Source organism: Alexandromys fortis, unplaced genomic scaffold (assembly GCF_014885135.2).
Source record: "Alexandromys fortis isolate MF-2015 unplaced genomic scaffold, M_Fortis_MF-2015_v1.1 scaffold_103, whole genome shotgun sequence".
NCBI classification, from domain to species: domain Eukaryota; kingdom Metazoa; phylum Chordata; class Mammalia; order Rodentia; family Cricetidae; genus Alexandromys; species Alexandromys fortis.
Window position 1 is genome coordinate 3,234,644 of NW_026067978.1, and position 19,616 is coordinate 3,254,259.

At 37.4% G+C, this 19,616-nt stretch overlaps 2 protein-coding genes across 2 annotated transcripts in view; both read left to right on the forward strand.

The window, feature by feature from the left end:
- The window catches only part of LOC126510928 (rap guanine nucleotide exchange factor 6-like), a 90,048-nt gene extending 86,340 nt beyond the window's left edge, over nt 1–3,708 (forward strand). Inside the window, exons 8-9 of the mRNA XM_050157667.1 lie at nt 2,204–2,405; nt 3,704–3,708. Of these exons, the coding sequence (XP_050013624.1) occupies nt 2,204–2,405; nt 3,704–3,708 (207 nt within the window). The remainder of the gene's footprint in view (nt 1–2,203; nt 2,406–3,703) is intronic.
- The window catches only part of Rapgef6 (Rap guanine nucleotide exchange factor 6), a 72,646-nt gene continuing 56,701 nt past the window's right edge, over nt 3,672–19,616 (forward strand). The window contains exons 1-6 of the mRNA XM_050157767.1: nt 3,672–3,862; nt 4,437–4,589; nt 8,506–8,670; nt 10,261–10,368; nt 11,487–11,690; nt 15,044–15,152. Of these exons, the coding sequence (XP_050013724.1) occupies nt 3,779–3,862; nt 4,437–4,589; nt 8,506–8,670; nt 10,261–10,368; nt 11,487–11,690; nt 15,044–15,152 (823 nt within the window). The 5' untranslated portion in view covers nt 3,672–3,778. The remainder of the gene's footprint in view (nt 3,863–4,436; nt 4,590–8,505; nt 8,671–10,260; nt 10,369–11,486; nt 11,691–15,043; nt 15,153–19,616) is intronic.

A 19,616-nucleotide genomic window follows, 5' to 3' on the forward strand; every position in this document is an offset into this window, starting at 1 on the left:
TACCTAACATGTTGGGTTCAATCTCAGAACTTCATAATAGCACATGTCTATAATCCCAGGTGGCAACCAGAAGATCAGAGGTTTAAGGGCATTCTTGGCAACAAGTTTGAGTTCAAGGCCCATCTGGGAACATGAAACCCTGTCTCAAAAAAAGGGGCAGGAGAGGGTAACTGGGCCCAGACCATAGCAGCAGGCTGTTAAAGCCAGCTTTTCTAGTCCTAAAGGGTCTCAAGTTGAGTTGTTGTTGTTGTTTTCTTTTTTGGTTTTTCGAGACAGGGTTTCTCTGTAGCTTTGGAGCCTGTCCCGGAACTAGCTCTTGTAGACCAGGCTGGTCTCGAACTCACAGAGATCCGCCTGCCTCTGCCTCCCGAGTGCTGGGATTAAAAGCGTGCGCCACCACCGCCCGGCTTCGAGTTGAGTATTTAAATGGATTGTTAACCACTTAAAAGTATGTAGGAATCCAAAGACAGTATAAATTGTGCATAAAACAAGACTGAGTTGTTACCAGAGCCCTAACTTAAATTAACAAAGGCCAGAATAATAATGTGCTGACACACACAAAGTGGAAACATTTCTGACAGCAGGGAGGCTAAACTTGAAGACAGGCTTGGCTCTTTCCTGTCTGCCCCGATCATCTTTCTCTGTCATACTGTTGGTGGTACTCTTTCTCTCTCTGTCATGCTACATTTCTGTTGCTTCTTTGCTCTTTCTGGTTCTGCTTCTGCTTCTCTTACTCAGAATTCTCCTTCCCGTTTTCGTGCCTCTTTTCCAATTCACTTTTAACTTTGTTCATATTTTTTAAACTTTGGTACTTCCATTGACGGTCACAGTTCATCTTAAACTTAAACTGTCCCACAACCCCTCCTCCTACCTCTCACTGACTTTTTCCCGCAATGTCGCTTTTCCTCTTTGGGGGGAAAAATCTGTGTGGGGACACACACACACACACACACACACACACACACACACACGTCCTGAGCCTGAGCCTTGTTATTGCTGGCCATCTGTACAAGGTTGTGAGATTGTCTACTGCAGCACAAGGAACCCTACCAGTGGCGGCCCCTCATAGTAGAGTGACTTCCACCCCTCCTTATAGCTCTTCAGCTATGGTGGGACTTCAGGAGCATCTATCTCCCTGTTGGATTTTTTTCCGCTTATACTGACTTTTAATTTCATTTCAATGTACTTTTCTGTGTAAGCATACCATGTTGTATTGGATATTTTAACTGTCTTGATCTTGTATAGGTGAGGTGAGTTCATGAGTGCAGCGTGTTATATACAGAGTAAATATATCAGAGCATTCCTCCCATTCTCTGGCTGTGCATTCCTTCAGTCCCTTCTTCTGTCAAGTTCCCTGAATCTTTGGGCTCAGAGAGGAGGTTAATACAGAGAATAAATGACTACTAAAGAGGACAGAAAGAATGTAAAATCTTAGATGAACCTGTCATAATCTTCACTAGTACTCATTTGTGAATGCTTATACTTATTATTATAGAATTCTTGTGCTCAACTCATTGTTTTCTGTAACTGTTTTAATAATCAAAAGTATTACCTAATTAGTTTTTACTTTTGAAAAGACATCTTCATTTTCTGTGAATGAAAGTTTTTAAAATCTGGTAGTTCCTAAAATATAGAACATTGATATTTCCAAAGTTGTGCTTGTTAGGTTGATTTTACAAATAACTTTGAATAATTTTTGTTCTTTACAAATTTTTTTAAGGCCAGGTAATATATTAAAAAGTGGTGGCATTTATTTGTTTTTTATGTCAGTGTTAGTACTTTTTAGTACTACTGTGCCTCTTTTCAGACTCCTGCTCTTAATCTCCCTGATTGCCTGGCCTACTAGACTTTGTGAAAAGAATAACGTTTTTCACATAAAGCAGCATGTGTTAATAGGTTCATCTCTCTCGTACCTACTATTTTAGAAAGCTTTGCTTTAAGAAAAACAGTTGCTTATTGGAGAACAGCTACTAATATATTTAATAATGTTTGTGTCTTATACTTAACTGGATCTGACTTATTATGTGGATAACACAGAAGAAAGATAGGCCTGCATTTTAGGTAGAGCAATGTTTTATAAATAAGTATCTTTTCCATTGTTACCTAGTTCCTTAATTTCACATTTAAGACCATTTTGGTCAATTCACGGTGTGATATATAATATTTTTAGCATGAAATTATTCACTGAAATTTCTTTCTATAGGCTACAGAAAGTGAAGTAGGAGATGTAGACTTAACACGTCTTCCAGAAGGACCAGTTGATTCTGAGGATGAAGAAGATGAGGAAGAGGAAATTGATCGAACAGATCCACTGCAGGGTCGAGATCTTGTTCGAGAGTGTCTTGAAAAGGAACCTGCAGACAAAACTGATGATGATGTTGGTAAGAAATATATCTGTGTTCAAGGCCAGCCAGGACTGCACGGAAAACCCTGTGTGTTTAAAAAAAAAAAAAAACCATAAAAATAAACTGATTTTTTTAAATATTTATTTATTTATTATTTATACAGTATTCTGTATGCCTGCTGGCCAGAAGAGGGCACCAGACCCCATTACAGATGGTTGTGAGCCACCATGTGGTTGCTGGGAATTGAACTCAGGACCTTTGGTAGAGCAGGCAATGCTCTTAACCTCTGAGCCATCTCTCCAGCCCCCTCCTTACATATTTGTAATAGAAAGAACTGAGTATGCCAAAATACAGTTTAAGAACAAACAATAGCTAACCAAATGAATACATAACCATAGGATAAACGATTAGAGCATTTTCAGGCATTGTTCGTGGTGCTGAGGATTCAACCCAACATGCTAGACAAGTAATGTCCCACTGACCTCACACACTTTTTTTTTTAAGTTGCTCACAATTCTTCTCCAGCTTTATTTATATATTTTGTTCCTACATCTAATATGTAGGATATACATCCTCAGGAAGTTGGAGGAGACAGATGAGTATAGTTTATTTTTGTTTTTAAAGATAAGATAGCACTGAGGACTTGATCCCTTGGGCTCATTGGCCAACCAGCCAAACCTGCTTGAGAAGCTCCAGGTCAAAGAGACCCTTTCTAAAAGAATTAGGTGTAGATGGTATCTGCAGAAAGACTGCCGGGTTGTCTTCTGGCCTCCAAATGAGTCTGTTCCTATATGCTAACACATATGTGTACCTGCACCCACACATACACAAGCAAAAATAAACCAGGATGGACAGCACGTGAGGGTGACCTGATCTCCACATGCACAGACATGTCTACTTACATTTATATTTCAACAGCTTAAAATTACTTATATATGCACAAATGGTAAAAGCTGTGTAGACAATAGAATTTTAAACAGTTTTTCTTTTCTATATGCTTTTATGTTCTTCAACTCTACAGTTCCAGCAGCAAAAATGTATTGTCTGGTTGGGCAAGGTGCACCCTTAGTTCCTGTACAAGAGAGGCAGACTGAAAGATCTTTGTGTGTTCAAGGATCTATATAACAAGTTCCAGAACAGCCAGGGGACTTTGTTTCCAAAAAAAAAAAAAAAAAAAAACCAGCAACAACAACAGTGCAGCTTCCTATAGACAAATCACGGGGTGTTCTTGACTAATTATTGAATAATAAAGCTAGGTGTCCTTTTTTCTTTTTAAATGGTGTGTGTATTCTGCTATATTGTTATTTAAAGTTATAACTATTTTTTAAAGGTTCTAACACCTTTATTTTCCTTTGTAGCTTGACTCATGGTATGTCATTTTAAATGGCACTGTAGAAATTAGTCATCCAGATGGGAGAGTAGAAAATCTCTTCATGGGGAACAGTTTTGGAATTGTTCCCACTCTAGATAAGCAGTACATGCATGGAGTTGTCAGGACCAAAGTCGATGATTGTCAGGTAAGCTGACCTCTGCTCAGTGTTTTCTTATTCTTTGCCTGAAAATGTCTAAGCTACTTTTCTTTTTCTTCCTGGAAATAGAACAGCTTTAGTTGGAAATTAGGATAGTCAGTAGTCTATAAGTTGACAATAGAAATTAGATTTTATATTTGTCTCAAATTTTGTTGAATTGAGCAAACTACAAAGTTTTAAGAGAATGTTCCAAATAAATGTTTGTTTGTTTGAGCATGCAGTCTTATTATCCAGTTCAGGCTCTTTTCTGTTTTCAAAGAAGGAAGGAAATAGGAACTTGTGAGTTGTTTGTTTCTGACTTATTCCTGCTTCATGTTTTCTTTGCATAATGTCTTAAGAGAAGTGGATTTCACTTCTCCTTTTACAGCAGAATTCAGACGATTCCACTTTGGTCTGGTGTGTGTGTGAATTGTTTGTCTTGGTTTTTGTTTAGGGTTAAACAAATTGAGTGAGAAAAGAACTGATGCCGTTTGATTTCTTACCTTTGTGCTCTGCCTTGGTGCATAGTGATGTGTTCATGTACTATAGGTTCATTAACTGTCCACATGTTGTTCTTGGACAGTTTGTCTGTATAGCCCAACAGGATTATTGGAGAATTTTAAACCATGTGGAAAAAAATACCCATAAAGTTGAGGAAGAGGGAGAAATTGTCATGGTACATGAGCACCGAGAACTAGACCGGAGTGGAACCAGGAAAGGACACATTGTAATCAAGGTGGGTATTTTTGCTTGCTTGCTTGCTTGCTTGCTTGCTTGGTTTTTCGAGTGGAACCAGGAAAGGACACATTGTAATCAAGGTGGGTATTTTTGCTTGCTTGCTTGCTTGCTTGCTTGCTTGGTTTTTCTCTGTGTAGTTTCTCTCTGTAGCTGTGATGGTCCTGGAGCTTACTCAGAGACCAGGCTGCCCTTGAACTCACAGATCCACCTGTTTCTGTTTCCCAAGTGCTGTGATTAAAGGCTTTCACCACCACTGCCAGGCTTGTTTTTAACTTATTATAGAAGCTTCATTCAAGTTATTCATCTTGCTTTAAAAATAAAAAGGCTTTAAACCACTTTTTTGAGTAATGTAAAATTCATGATTAACATGTTAACGTCTAATTCAGTGAGTGTGTTCTCTCTTCTGTCCCTTTTCCAGCTGGTTATTTATTACACATTTGAATGATGAAGGATACTTACTTACTGACATTTAATACCCAAATTGTTACAATATTACTTTAGATTATACTGGCCAAATCTTTTCTTCTTAAATGTATAAGCCCTTGATTTTGGTTGTTGGTTTACAAAAAGAAAGTAAGCAAAATTAGAGATAGACAGGAACAGGAAATTTAAAAACTAGTCACAAAGACACACAGAATCCACAGTGAAGACGCAGAGCTCTTGCTAGCGTTGAAATCAGCTGTGGCCTCTCTGAACCTTACTTTAAATTAAAAATGGAAGAGACCAAGGAAGTATAAAATTAGGATTGAGTGAAGTAAATCTGAAGCTTTAGCATAATTGCAGTCAAAACAGCAATCTTGATAGTCCCTTCTCTGTGTCTTACTCTCCTACATTTTTTGTCATTCTTGTCTGTCTCTAGATATAAAGTAGAGCAAATATAGTTGAAAATACATGCATGTTTCTCTTTCTAAGCTAGTCTTGTTTACAAAATAAGTATGTTGTTTTTAGTTGGCAAATAGACAATTTAGCATATGGTCTGATGTCATATCAGTTTTTTCTTGGGAATTCTTAGGGCTGTTTCTGAGGATAAACTTTGTGTATAGTAAATAGTTTGTGTTGGGTTTGGTTGCACACCTGTAGTCATACCAACACTGAAAATGTAGAGGCAAGAGCATCAGGAGTCTTTCAAAAAATAAAAGAAGAAAGGAAAACATATAAGTTAAACGCATAAGCTAATGCACATTATTTATCATTTTGTTTTTGTTTCTGGTTTTTTGGTTTTGGTTGTTTGGTTTTTTTGTTGTTGTTGTTGTTTGTTTGTTTGTTTTGAGATAGTTTCTCTCTGTGGCCTTGGCTGTCCTGGAACTCTCTCTGTAGACTAGGCTGGCCTCAAACTCAGAGATCTGCCTGTCTCGTGAACTTTTTTTGCTCCTGCTCTGGAATCACCAGTTTCTCCAGAAAGTTCTTGATCTTTCCAGTGGAGGATAGCATGTATAAACCAGTATCTGGGAATTCAAAATATATCGTATATTTACAGCCTCTCAAGAGTCAGAACTGGAAAAACAGATATTTATGTTAATTATCAATGCACATACATGACTTTGTATTATACTAACATGAGTTTATATGATACAGTTCAAATACTGTCTCACAGACTTTTTAGTGTTTTACTTCCATATATATTAATATCTTCTCCTAATTATTTGCCTTTTTTAAAAAAAATTTTATTCATTTTGCATACCAACCACAGTTTCCCCTCCCTTCCCTTTGCCCACATCCCCCTCTTCCCTCCTACTATTATTCACTGTTTTTAACCAATCTCTACCATGCCAGTATAACTGTTACCAAACATGTCTTTTGCCTTTCAATGAAGAGAGTATCCAGAGTGGGATCCTCTTCTCCAAGTATCAAGCTTACATACTTCTGCGTGGTAATGAGCTCTTTTTAAAAGTTTAAATATATAGCCGAAATTTTGTACGGACTCTTGTCTACTGATTTACACAAATACTATGATGTTCTTCCTTTAAGGTTGGCCACTTAGCTTGTAAATCCTAGAACCACATAAATTAATTTCCTAGACTATGGTTGACCTAAATAATAAACCCATTTTTATAATGTTTTATAATGGGTTTTTAGACTTAATATTTTTGAGGATAAGAAGAATAACCTATAGCCTTTGTGCCATAAGTAGGTTATATTGAAGTCTTTCTTATTCCTGAGTGCCTTCAATAGAAGTGATTTATATACCTTGTTAGCACTGGGTGCCCTTGGGGAAAAAAAATCAAAGGTGATAGCATTGTCAGTATTAATGTGTGTTTACTGTATAGATGTTGTGATCAATTAATTATTTGTATGGACACAGCAAATTGAAGTTTAAACTTAAAGGCCACCGTTAGATTTTTTTAATTTTATTTTATGTATGTGTACCATGTGTAGGCCATAAAAGGGCAGTGGATCCCCTGGAACTGGAGTTAGAGATGTTTGTAAGTGACCATGTAGGTACTAAGAACCAAACCCAAGTCCTCTGCAAGAGCAGCAGAGGACTTCATCCCTTCCTTGTCCCCCACAGTTGCTTTTTATATCCAACTTAATATTTGTTTTCTTTTTAAATATGTTCTGTTTACTCACTTTTGAAAAGGTAGCAGAGCAGGTTTGCAAAGGTGGCAAGATTGATAAAGTACAACCTAGTAACTTAAGTTTGATCCCAGAACCCACATTTATAAAACCAAGCATAGGAGGTTGGAGAGATGGCTCAGTTGGTAAAGTGTTTGCTGTATAAGCACATGGATCTTATTTCAGAATTAAAAAAAAAAAAACTGTGATTTTTGAGCACCTGTAATTTTTGCATTGCAGAGGCAAAGACAAAGGTTCCTCTGGTTTTCTAGCCAGCCAATCCAGTCACTTGGTAAACTCCAGGCTTAGTGAAAGACTATATATTTTTAATTAAATCATAACAACAATAATAATACTGTTTGAGTAAGATGTCATCCTCTAGCCTATAACTCACACATGCACACCTCACCCTACTCACCTCCCAAAAAGCCAGACATGATGGCATATGCTTATAAGGCCTACTGGTTAACTAGCCTTGCCTACTTGGCACATCCAAGGCTGGTGAGACTCTGTCTCAAAAAAATAAAGGACAGTGCTTAAGGAACAATATTCAGGGTTGTCCTCTAGCCTCCACATGAAACATACACCACCCAAAAAAAAATAAATAATTTTTTTAAAAAGTCTTAATAAATTTTAACATTGGTTCAGAAACTCTAGGAATATATATATATACATATATATATTGAGGTAGATAAGCCTTTAAAATGCTGAATGTACAAACAGTAAGGGATTTAGTCATTTCACACACAGCAAACAGAAAGACTGGAAAAGTAAATACCTGTATATTATTCCTGTAGCCTGGGACAGAAGAGAATTTGAGGTGGATTAAATGTGGAAGAAAGATTACTTGCTCGCCTTGTTCTTTTTTTTTTTAAGTTATTGTTGTTGCTGTTTTTTTTTTTTTTTTCAAAACGTGGTTTCTTTGTGTACCCCTAGCTGTCCTGTAACTTACTCTGTAGACCAGACAGGCCTCAAACTCAAAGGATTAACCTGCCTCTGCCTCCTGTGTTTTGGGATTAAAGCTGTGTACTACCACTGCCCGGCTAACCTACTTCTTTCTGTTTCCTTTGCCTTGAACAGTCATCACATGCCCTATTGTAGCAGAAGTGATAGTAACAGCCCATACATGGGAGAAGTCAGTAAATTTCCTAGGCCCTGCAAATGCCAGTGGAAACAAGCATAGTTGCGCAAATGCTGCTGGGGGCTTATCCTCTACCATTTCTTAGCCCTAAGCTTTGGCTGCTTCTGAATTATGATCTGAAGACTGCATTCTCTCCAGCGGTAGGCTTTAAAAGACAATTAGGGAGATAATTGAGTTTTGTTTTGTTTTGTCTTAATCTTTTATTTCATTGGATCTTTAGGCAACACCTGAACGTCTGATCATGCATTTGATAGAAGAACATTCTATTGTGGACCCAACATATATAGAAGATTTCCTGTTAACTTTTAGGACATTTCTTGAAAGTCCTTTGGATGTTGGGATCAAGCTTTTGGAATGGTTTAAGATTGACAGCTTAAGGGATAAGGTTGGTTTATAAATATAAAAGGCATGGACTTAACTTTAGCCTTTATATTTTATTAACAGACACTTTTGCACCGTATATATCACATGGGGTGTTGTTGTTTTTTTTAATGAAAAATAAAGTTTACCTGAGTAACTTTGTGAGTCAGTGTAAACATGTCTAGTTATTTCCTCAGTTTCTTGAAAAATGCATACAAACTAGAAATCAGAGACTGACATGAGACTGTGATGGAGCTAGCTATAAACTCAGGAACCATAGCAGTATTTAGGGGTTTACCAAAATATTAGGCAGTTTGTGCAGATAGTTAAAGCATGAAGCCGGTTAGTGGATTTTAAGGAATAACAACCTGGTGACCTGAGTTGAAACCCCAGAACACACACATAGGTGAAAGGAGAGAACCAGCTCCACAAAGTTGTCTTCTCACCTTAGTACACACCATGGCACATGTATCCCACATGTATATCATGAGCATACACACTAAGTAATAAATGAAAATATTTCTTAAGAACTAAAATTATAATGACTTCGGGTTTCACTGTAGTTCTGCAGCTATGACACCCAAAGCACAAACAAGAAAAGAAAAAGACAGATAAACAGAACTTCTAATATTAAGACCTTTTTTCTGTATCAAAAAGTACTATCAAGAAGTGCAAGAATAGGGGCTTGTGAGATGGCCCAGTAACTAAAATACTTTGTTGGGCAAGGTTCGGGATGGGAGTTTGGACCCCATGTAAATGTAAATGCCAGGTGGGCATGGCAGCTAGCCTACAATTCCAGCCTCAGAAGATGAAAATAGGGCTCCCCAGTGTAAGCTATCTTGCAAGAAAAGCTATATCAGCAAGCTCTGGGTTTGATTGACAGTCCCTGACTCAGTGAATAAGGTAGAAGACTGATGGAGGATAATTACCAACATCAACCTCAGACCTGCACATGCATGCCCCACACAAATATGAAAATGGAAAAACCAGGAAAAAAATGTGTAAAACAGAACATACAGATTTGCAAATCAGATTCAGTAAGGCTCTACTAACCAGAATACATAAAGAACTTTTAGAACTGAAGGGCAGAAAGACAAGCAGTATGATTAAAAAACGAACAAATGACTGGAATAAACACTTATTTGAAGAAGATTTATGCATAGCCAAGAAGCATATGTTCATCATGATTGCACATATGGAAGTCCACTCAAAACCAAATGACGTATACCACTTTTCACTCACATGTCTTAATTTTTTACTTAACCTGTTGGACAAAATAAACTATCTCACCACTTTGAAAGTTTGACAGCATTTAATGAAGTATTAGATTTGTTTTTCTTAGAAATGTTAGTCAAGTACATTCTTAATTGTAGAAACACTTTCAATGATGTGTTCTAATTGAAATGACTGCCTTCACTTAACAACAGACAGAGGATTGTATTTAAGACACATAAAATGCACATCCCAATTCGTGACTTCTTTCTGAACCAAGGGAAACATTGAAATTAAACTGTGCCTCTGTTAGAACACGTTTTTTGTGTAAAATGAAGCTCAAGAGTGACTAGCCATACAGAATGAATGCTTCACATAACCACGTGCTTTCTCCTTTCCACAGGTGACCCGGATTGTACTCTTATGGGTAAATAATCATTTTAACGATTTTGAAGGTGATCCTGCTATGACTCGATTTCTAGAAGAATTTGAAAAAAATCTGGAAGATACAGTAAGAATTTGTTTTTATAATTCAGGGGTCTCTCTATTCCCTCAGCAAGAACAGCAACTCAGAACAACTTCTATCTTCTCCCAGATCTGTTTTTGGATGAGAATTCCTCACTAAAATAAAAATCAGTGTATCTTCTATGTTCATTTCTGTTTTGGAGCTATCCTCTAGTTAGAACTGTTCACTTGAACAGATTGTATCAGCTTTATACCTTAGATCTTAATAAAAAAAAAAATTTAGTCTCCAGTTATGAGAGATTATGTGAGGACTACAATGAGGTAGTCAGTGTAGCAACCTGAAAAGAAACTGTCACAGAGAAAATTCTCAGGAGCATAGTTTCCAGAGTAAATTGAGTTGGACACGGAAGGAAGAAAGTGGCGGCTCTGGTCCCTTTCTTACCCCTCAGTTCCTGTAGACTTTCCTGCAGCATATCTACCCCGTGCAAAATGAGGAAACGAGCAGAGATTGGGGAACTTGACTAATAGACCATTGAGGCACACCAACATCATATAGCTCTTGAAGTACCAGTGTGTAGTTATTTAAGAGACACTGGAAGGAAAGATTGAGTTACAGGATCCTCCCCCCCCCCAACAAATAATCAAATATTTATTGAAATCTTCCACTCAACATTATTATTATGTACAAGTATAGAATTTGATTCCTGCCCTGGAAGAAAAAAGATCTTTGGCTTATTAGAGCCATATCACAAACATGTTACATTACCTGTTTGAGAATAATTGAATATTCAAATAGGAATAGTACTTCAAATTAGACTATTACTGACTATATTAGACTAATTATAAAAACGTTAAATATTTTCTGAATGTGTCTGAGTATTAGACAATATTCAGAAAGGAAATCATTCTGTTTCAGCTAGGAGGGATGCAAGATAGTGTGGTAAGAACTTTGAACATTCAGGAATAACCTTTCATTATCCAAAAGTTTTTTAAAACCCTGTTAAGGAATTTTGTTGAGTGCTCTGGAGTGGAAGGACCCTTTCCAGTTTTGTTCACATGTTCTGTAGTTTTTGTGTTTTGGTTCTAATCATAACCAATGTCGAATTTTTAAAGCCTGTAAGAATAGGTACATAAATGTTCATTGTAATCTTTTCTACTTCACAGAAAATGAATGGTCATCTCAGGTTATTGAATATTGCCTGTGCTGCAAAGGCTAAGTGGAGGCAAGTTGTGCTACAGAAGGCATCCCGTGAGTCGCCACTGCACTTCAGCCTTAATGGAGGCAGTGAGAAGGGATTCGGTGTTTTTGTTGAATGCGTAGACCCTGGTAGCAAAGCTGCTGATGCAGGACTGAAACGGGGTGATCAGGTAAGTAAATAATCCCACACTTAAAGAAAACTTTTATAAGCAGTACATCTGTTACTTTTGTTTCTTATCTTTGGGGGAAGGTGATAGTTAAGAGAGAAAGATAATGTGTGTGTACCAGAGGACAGACAATTTTTGAGTGTTGTTCCTCAAGCACTGCTTACCCTTTTGCCCCAATCGTACATCTCCTCAGCCCTAGTGTTAACATTTAAATAAGGTTTATTTTTAAAATACTTAACATATATTCATTACTTTTGATGGAAAATTTTGTAATAGAGGGTTGAAAATCATGTGTTCTACAGGGCACAATCAGTATAGCCTACTTTGAATAGCCCTTCTTATTTTCTAAGGGTTGTGAAATTTTTCCTTGACAACTTCAGAATATTCCAGAAAGATGTTCATTAATTAGCACCTTACAAGTTTGATAGAATAGATGCTTCGTAGTACTTTCAAATGTAAGTGGCTGAAGATTAAATCATGTCACCAAATTAACTAATATTCATATGGTACCACAGCTACATTTATAAGCAGAGAACTATATGAGGGACCAGGAGAAACTGAGACATGGGAGAAATTGGGTAGGGATTTATTCTTTTGGGGATTTGTTTGTTTGATTTTTTTTTTTTTTTTTTTTTTTGGTTTGTTGTTGTTACTCTTTTTGGTTTTTAGACAAGGTCTCACTTGTATAGCCATGGCTGGCCTTGAACTCAATATGGAGTAGAGCAGCCTGGCCTTGAACTCACAGAAATCCTTTGCCTCCCAGTGCTGGGATTAAAGGCATGTGCCATTACACCTGGTTGGTTTATACTTTTAGTCATTAAGTAGCTATTGTGTGTCCTAATTCAAAGTGTGATATAATGTATCTTCTGCATAAAATGTAATTTCCAGGATTGTCTCAGTCTTAATAATATTCTCAACAGAACAGTTGGGAATCTGTTGCCATTTTTTGTTGTTTTTATTTTCTAATACTGGAGATCAGACCAAGGTTTGCAACTGTGAGGCAAGCAGTCAGCATCAACTTCCATCCTTGCCCCAGGACTGTGTGTTTTTACAAAAGCTATATAGATGACTCTCATGTGCATCAAAGAACTGTTTTCTTGCTGACCTTAAATTCACATACAGTATGATCATCATTTGGTAATGTCTAAAAATAGACATGTGCACACAGGTTTGTTGTTGTTTTTATTGTTTGATTTGGTTTGTTGAGAGTGTATCTAGAGATTGAACCTAGATACCATGGCCTCAGACATGATAGGTGAGCACTGTATTGTACTATACTATATTTCAAGCCCCTAAAAGTATTTTTGGGTATTAAAAACTTAAGAATTATTGCTGGTACATAGTGAATAGAAGCCACTAAACAGCCTGCAATGCTCAGGTTATCAGAAACGGTGAGGTATAAAGTAGGGGGCCAGGCATGGTGATGCACACCTTTAATCCCAGCACTCGGGAGCCAAAGACAGGTAGGTGTATCTCTGAGTTCCAGGCCAGCCAGGGATAGCTACCATGAGACCCTGTCTCAAAAAGAAGAAAAAAAGTAGCAATCCTTTGATGTTCCTTAAGGGAGGTTTTTTTTTTTTTAAATTGGCCTATTCCTCTATCTACTCATTAAAAATATCTAATAGCCAGTATCCTAGAATTAATGTATTATGTTTTTTCCAGTATTTCATCATAAAACTTTTAAAGATATTTCTCACAATGGGTGGGAGAACTGTGAAATCCAAAACTTATATTCTTAACAATGAAATGTGGTTTTGCTTCTTCTATCCATCTTCCCTTGATCCACTTTGTCTAGATCATATATTCCTAACAATGAAATTTATTGTGGTTTTGCTTCTTCTATCCATCTTCCCTTGATCCACTTTGTCTAGATCATACCTCCCTATTATTCATTTTACAGACATAAGTTTGTATATATCTGAAGATATTTTTATTCAGTGTGGTATAAAGTTATGATTTTATTCCTTAAGGGCACTGAGGTTGCAGAAAAATATCACCTTATCATATTGTTGCCTAATAATAGAAGTTAAAATCAGCCTTTATTTTTCTTTTATACTATTGATTCCTACACATAAACATCTTTATTCTCTGTCCCTGAGATTCAAAGTTGTCACTGAGAATTATTAAAATGTGGATCTCTTCAGTGCTATGACATTTTGGTATGCAGATATAAATCTTCGTTTTGTTTTTTGAGATGGAATCTCAAATGTCATGTTTCTGGCTGACCTGGAACTCACTCCGTAGACCCTACTGGCCTCAAACTTATAAATCCATCTGCCTCGGCCTCCAGAACACTGTAATTAAAGATGTGCACCATCACTCTAGGCCTGGTGTGTCCTTTTAGAATTCTGAATTTTCCTTACATTGATTTTTCTTTTCCTAATATATTGTTTTGTGTCCTCTTTACCTTTGAGAATTTTTGTCACTGCTGAGATCTGTCTTCTCTACTGTGCTTATTTGCTGCTGAATTTCTGTTCATTCGATTTTTAACTTTTTATACTTTGCCCTTGGTATTTACTTCATTTTGGTTTTTTTCTCCTTCCAAGAAGCTTTTTGTGTAGTAATGAGGTACAGCCAAATTAAGCAGTTTTTCACCTGGAGAAAAACCATCATAATAGTGCTGCTTTGGGTTGACTACCTGGTGCTTTTATTAGTTAAAAATAACAAATCTGATTGTTTTTTCTTAAGACAGAGACTGACTATATAACCCTGAACTTTCAGTCATCTTGCCCTAGTATTGGTATTCTAGGCATGCACTGTTACATCCAGCAACATACACACACACATACATGCATTATACATATATATGTAATTCTGTTTAGTGTATGCATGTGTGGACATCCAAGACATCAAGTCTCTGTTTTCACTGTTTGGGTACTGAGGATCAAGGCAAGCATTTTTACCCACTCAGCCATCTCTCCAGTCCCCATCTTATTCTCCCCCACCTTTTTTAAGTTTTATTTTATGTGTATGGATATTTTCCCTGAATTAGTTTCCTATGCTTGCCTGATGCCAACAGAGGTCAGAAGTATTGGATCACCTAGAATTAGAATTAGAGGTGGTTGTGAGGCACCATGCAAGTGGGAACTGAAACTGCATCCTTTACAAGAGCAGTTCTTGCTGAGTCATCTCATTTGAGATCCCAAAGAAAATGACCTTTTAAAATACGTATGATGGAAGATTTGGAAATTATACAGTACAGGGAAACAAAAGTCCAGTTTCTAAAAACAATAATCATTGCTTGCATATGGTGTAATTTATTCAAGTTCTATTTTGGTTTTTCTAATATTAAACTTATGAAGTAATAGGAGATACTAATATTTCTTTTTAATTTGCATTTTAAAAATATTTTCAAGATAATGGAAGTCAATGGACAAAATTTTGAGAATATTACATTTGTTAAAGCTCTTGAAATTTTGAGGAATAATACTCATCTTGCACTTACTGTGAAGACCAACATTTTCGGTAAGTTTTGTTGTAAAAGCTACTGAGGTAAGGTTTTGTTTTATTTTGTGCAAATAAAAAAGTAAGGGGGCTGGAGAGAGAGCTCAGAGGCTGCCCTTCCAGATGTCCTAAATTCATTCCCCAGCACCTACATAGTAGCTCACAACTATCTATAATAAGATCTGGTGACCTCTTCTGGCCTACAGACAGGCATACAGACAGAACACCATATACATAATAAATACATAAATCTTTAGAAAAAAAGAAAATTTTTTTTTCAGTGAGGTAGATAATAGTAAAATATAAACTTCTGCCAGGCAGTGGTGGTGCATGCATTTAATCCCAGCACTTGGGAAGCAGAGGCAGGTGGGTCCCTGTGAGTTCGAAGCCAACCTGGTATACAGAGTCAGTTTCATGACAGTACTACACAGAGAAACCCTGTCTTTGAAAATCAGAAACAGAATAAAAGGCTTTTTTTGTGTATGATGCTAAGATTCTTATGCTTTTATAATCTATAATTTTATATAATCTAAATTTTATGCAGAGATACAGCTTCAGTTATGTATAAAGTATCCACTGAGCTTTTGTTGTGTACTATATTATATAGTGCAGAGTGCAGTAATAAAACTTGAATAATTTGAATAGAGCTCAGAAGTCATAACCAGTCTCTTTTTTTTTTTTTAATTTTATTTATTATGTGTACAACATTCTGCTTCCCACACACCAGAAGAGGGCATCAGATCTCATTACAGATGGTTGTGAGCCATCATGTGGTTGCTGGGAATTGAACTCGGGTCCTCTGGAAGAGCAGTCAGTGCTCTTAACCTCTGAGCCATCTCTCCAGCCCTAACCAGTCTCTTTTACACTTCAAATGTACAAAGCTAGCTTTCTGCAATGAATCAAATGCCAGAGTTGTTTCATCAGATAAATTCAATGAAGCATTTGAAACCTGTGAAGAGATTTGTAAGCGACATGTCCTCCTTTCTTTGTAGAAATATTTCTAGTAGCTGTGGTATGAGAGATTGGGCCCAGGGCCCTACATATGCTGCCCAAGTGCCCTACAGCTGAGCTGCATCTCCAGCCCTGGGCGGTTTTGTTTTTCTTATTTATATCTGATTAAAACATGTATTAAGCTTATGCTTTGGGGTCTGAAGAAATGGCTCAGTGGTTAAAAGCACTAGATGCTCTTCCAGAAAACCCAGGTTTAATTCCCAGCACCTGCGTGGTGGCTCACAACCATCTGTCACTCCAGTTTGTTCTTATCTGACTCCATATTGGCATGTAAAACACACATATAAACTAACAATAAAATAAATCTTTATTTTAAAAAATAAAGTTTGTGTTTTTAATCAAATATACCTAATTCATTTGATATTATAATTTTTATGAAAATTTATTACCATTTGCTTTAGAAACTACATTGAATTTTGGCTAAAATCATGAGAGCAATACCAATACATCTAGAATAACAATTAAAAAACAAAGACCACTTAGGAGTTCTTCAAGACAGGGGGAGAAAATCCCGTTAGGATGATTAGATTGCTATGAGAATGACAGAATCCTGGAAGTATGCCCCACCCCCGATACGTTTAGGGTTTTTTGTTTTGTTTTGTTTTATTTGTTTACTTTTCACTTTTGCTTGTCTTTCTTTAAACTGTTCAGTCATAGAAAAAAATGAAGTAATTTGAGATTTTCTTCTGAGTGCCTTGGGTACAGTTACCTCAAATTAAATTGTTGCTGGACAGTTTTCCAGCCTTATAACTTAGTGCCGAATAAAGAAGCCTTCAGAGCTTTTTACTTTCTGGGGATTTACACTATCTACCAATGCCAACTTTTAGGTCATATTAAAGAATTCCGATTTTGAAAAATATGAAAGCAGGCTTTACTCTGTCACCTTAAGCAAATTAAGTCTCTCCCAAGTTTTCTGTCTCAAGTGTGTTTTATGTAATTCTTAAGAATCTAATACCTGAGAGTTCTTTGCACCTGTAACAGAAATATTTACTGACTGGTACCAAGTATTTAGCAACATGGACCCTGGGGAAAAAGGAAGACTTTTGGATGTAGGAGGCAGGGAAGCCATGCCTAAGAGCCTCTGGGTAGTAAGAATACTTTTGTCCTCCCAGGATCCTACATTGGTTGTGGTCAAGGATAGGGAACTACACCTGGTACTATAAAAGTGGGAGCTGCCTTAGCTCAGGTAGAATGCCGTCAGCGAAGCAGAACACCAAAGCCGACCTCAAACAAGCATTTGTAGAAATGGAGGGAGCACTTTTATCTTTTCCTAGTGTTCACAATAACTGGCACTGTCATAAAGTCGGATCAGACATCAGGTGTAAGAAAAAGCAGAAGATGGGCATAGAGGATGATCAATAAGTTATCTTTTTCAGATTATGAAGAAGAAAAGTTGATTCAAGGAAGGGGCAGAAAACCTGTCTAGTGATTTAAAACCTCATCTCGTGAAACAAGAACAGAAAAAATCAGGAAAGGAAAAAAACCACAAATCATTGAGAAAGAAACAACTCTTAGGGACACTCATGGTTTGTAGTTCACTTCTCACCAAAGACCAGAGCACCCCAGCAGCACCTTTTCGAACTGGAGCTCTCACAGACCTTCTCAAAAGGTAGAACTGAGCTGTAGCTTCCTCTCGGAGACCCAGGAAAACTTGCAAATTTTGCTCCTGGTTCTGAATGTCAACAGAAGAGCCTTGCATGAAAAGCTGTTTGTATCTTTGCCAGGTGGTTTTAACAAAGGTGAAAATTGAAAACCAAAAGCTGAAAGGAACTTTAATTTAGTAAAGCAAAATGTCTGTCAAAGATGAATCCTAAAGATATCTAATACTTTGAAAGCAAAGTAAAATGTTTCTCTTGGTGCTGGAGAGATGGTTCGCTGGTTAAAAAGCACTCACTTGCTATTCTTCCAGAGGACCTGAGTTCTGTTCCCAACCACCACGTCAGACAATATCCTTCTGTAACTCCATATTCAGGGAATCTGGTGCCCTCTTCTGGACTCGGCAAACATATGCAGATGCATGGCAGACAATCATATGTACACATAAAATAAATATCATTTTTAATGTCATTTTTATATGTTTGCATCATACTTGGGCACTGTAGTCTTGTCTTTGTTGAAGACCCCACAGAATGGGAAAAAATATTTGGCAGTTCTAACAGAAGTTTAATATCCAGACTGTATAAAGATAATTCAAGAAACTGGTTGGTATGGTGGAGGCAGGAGGATTAGGACTCCAAGGCTAGCATGAACTACCCAAATCCTATCTCCAAAAAATAAGACAAAGCAATGAAAGGACAGGACTTGGAGGATGAGTCAGGATTGAATATTCATGGCCTGGCTGAGATACATTGTGAAACATTGTCTCCAAAAAAGGAAAAAAGAAACAAGTCATCCAATATTTTTATGAGTAAGTTATCTAAACAAACAGTTCATAAGAGAAGAAACAAACGTGGCCAAACAAATATTTGAGAAAGTACTCTATATTATTGACCATCAGAAAACTGTAAATCAAGGCCACAGTTTCTTCTGTCATAAGTATCTTTAAACACAGAAGAAAAAAATATAGCATGTGTTGATGAAGAGGGTGTATGAGAAAGTAACTTTTTTAAACTTTTTTTGTTTCTTTGTGGATTTTAAATCATACCTTCTGGTTCCACTTATCTCTTCATCCCCTTGAAATCATCCTCTGCCCTTAGAACCTCCCTCCCCTCAACAAAACCAAATTTAAAAGAAAAACTAAACAAAACAGATGAGAGAGAAAATAATCTTGTCGTGGAAGCTGTAGTGTAGCTCATTGAGTCACACAGTTTACCCTTTAGTCCATTCATCACTACCACAAGTCTTTGGCCTGGCTTGACGCCTCTGGTTTCTGCTACACCACTGATAATGGGCTCTCACTGGAGCTCCTCTTGGATATCTTGTTGTCCTGTGTCTTGGAGATCCTGCTGTTTTGGATCTGTAGGTTCATCCCATTCACATGCTCCTGCAGTTCATAGATGATGTGGATGCTGGGACTGGCCAACTCATAGTCCTAGTTCTGGGCCTGGGTTGAATAAATCACCAGTCCCTCATCATTACTACCCAGGCAAGCTCTCCAGCACTGCCCCATGTAGTTTACCCATTGCCGCCTGCAACAGGGAGCAAGGCCAGTTCTCCTACTCTCAGATCCGGATCACCCACTCTCACCACCCAGGGTCAGCTCTACTGTTTTGTCAAGTGAGGTGCAAGGACTCTCTCACCTGCTGCAGGTAGTAATGGGTGTGGAGAGGAAGGCATCTTTCACGCACATATGCCACCATATGGTAGACAAGGGGGGCTCAGAGTCAGCCCTCCTGCGCTTGTGTCCTCAGGATTGCCTTACCTTTGTCCTGACCACAGGGTAGGCTCTAGTTTGCTTCCCTTAGGAAAGGAACTCTTTTTTGTTTTGGTTTGGTTTTTTGGTTCTCGAGACAGGATTTCTCTGTAGCTTTGGTG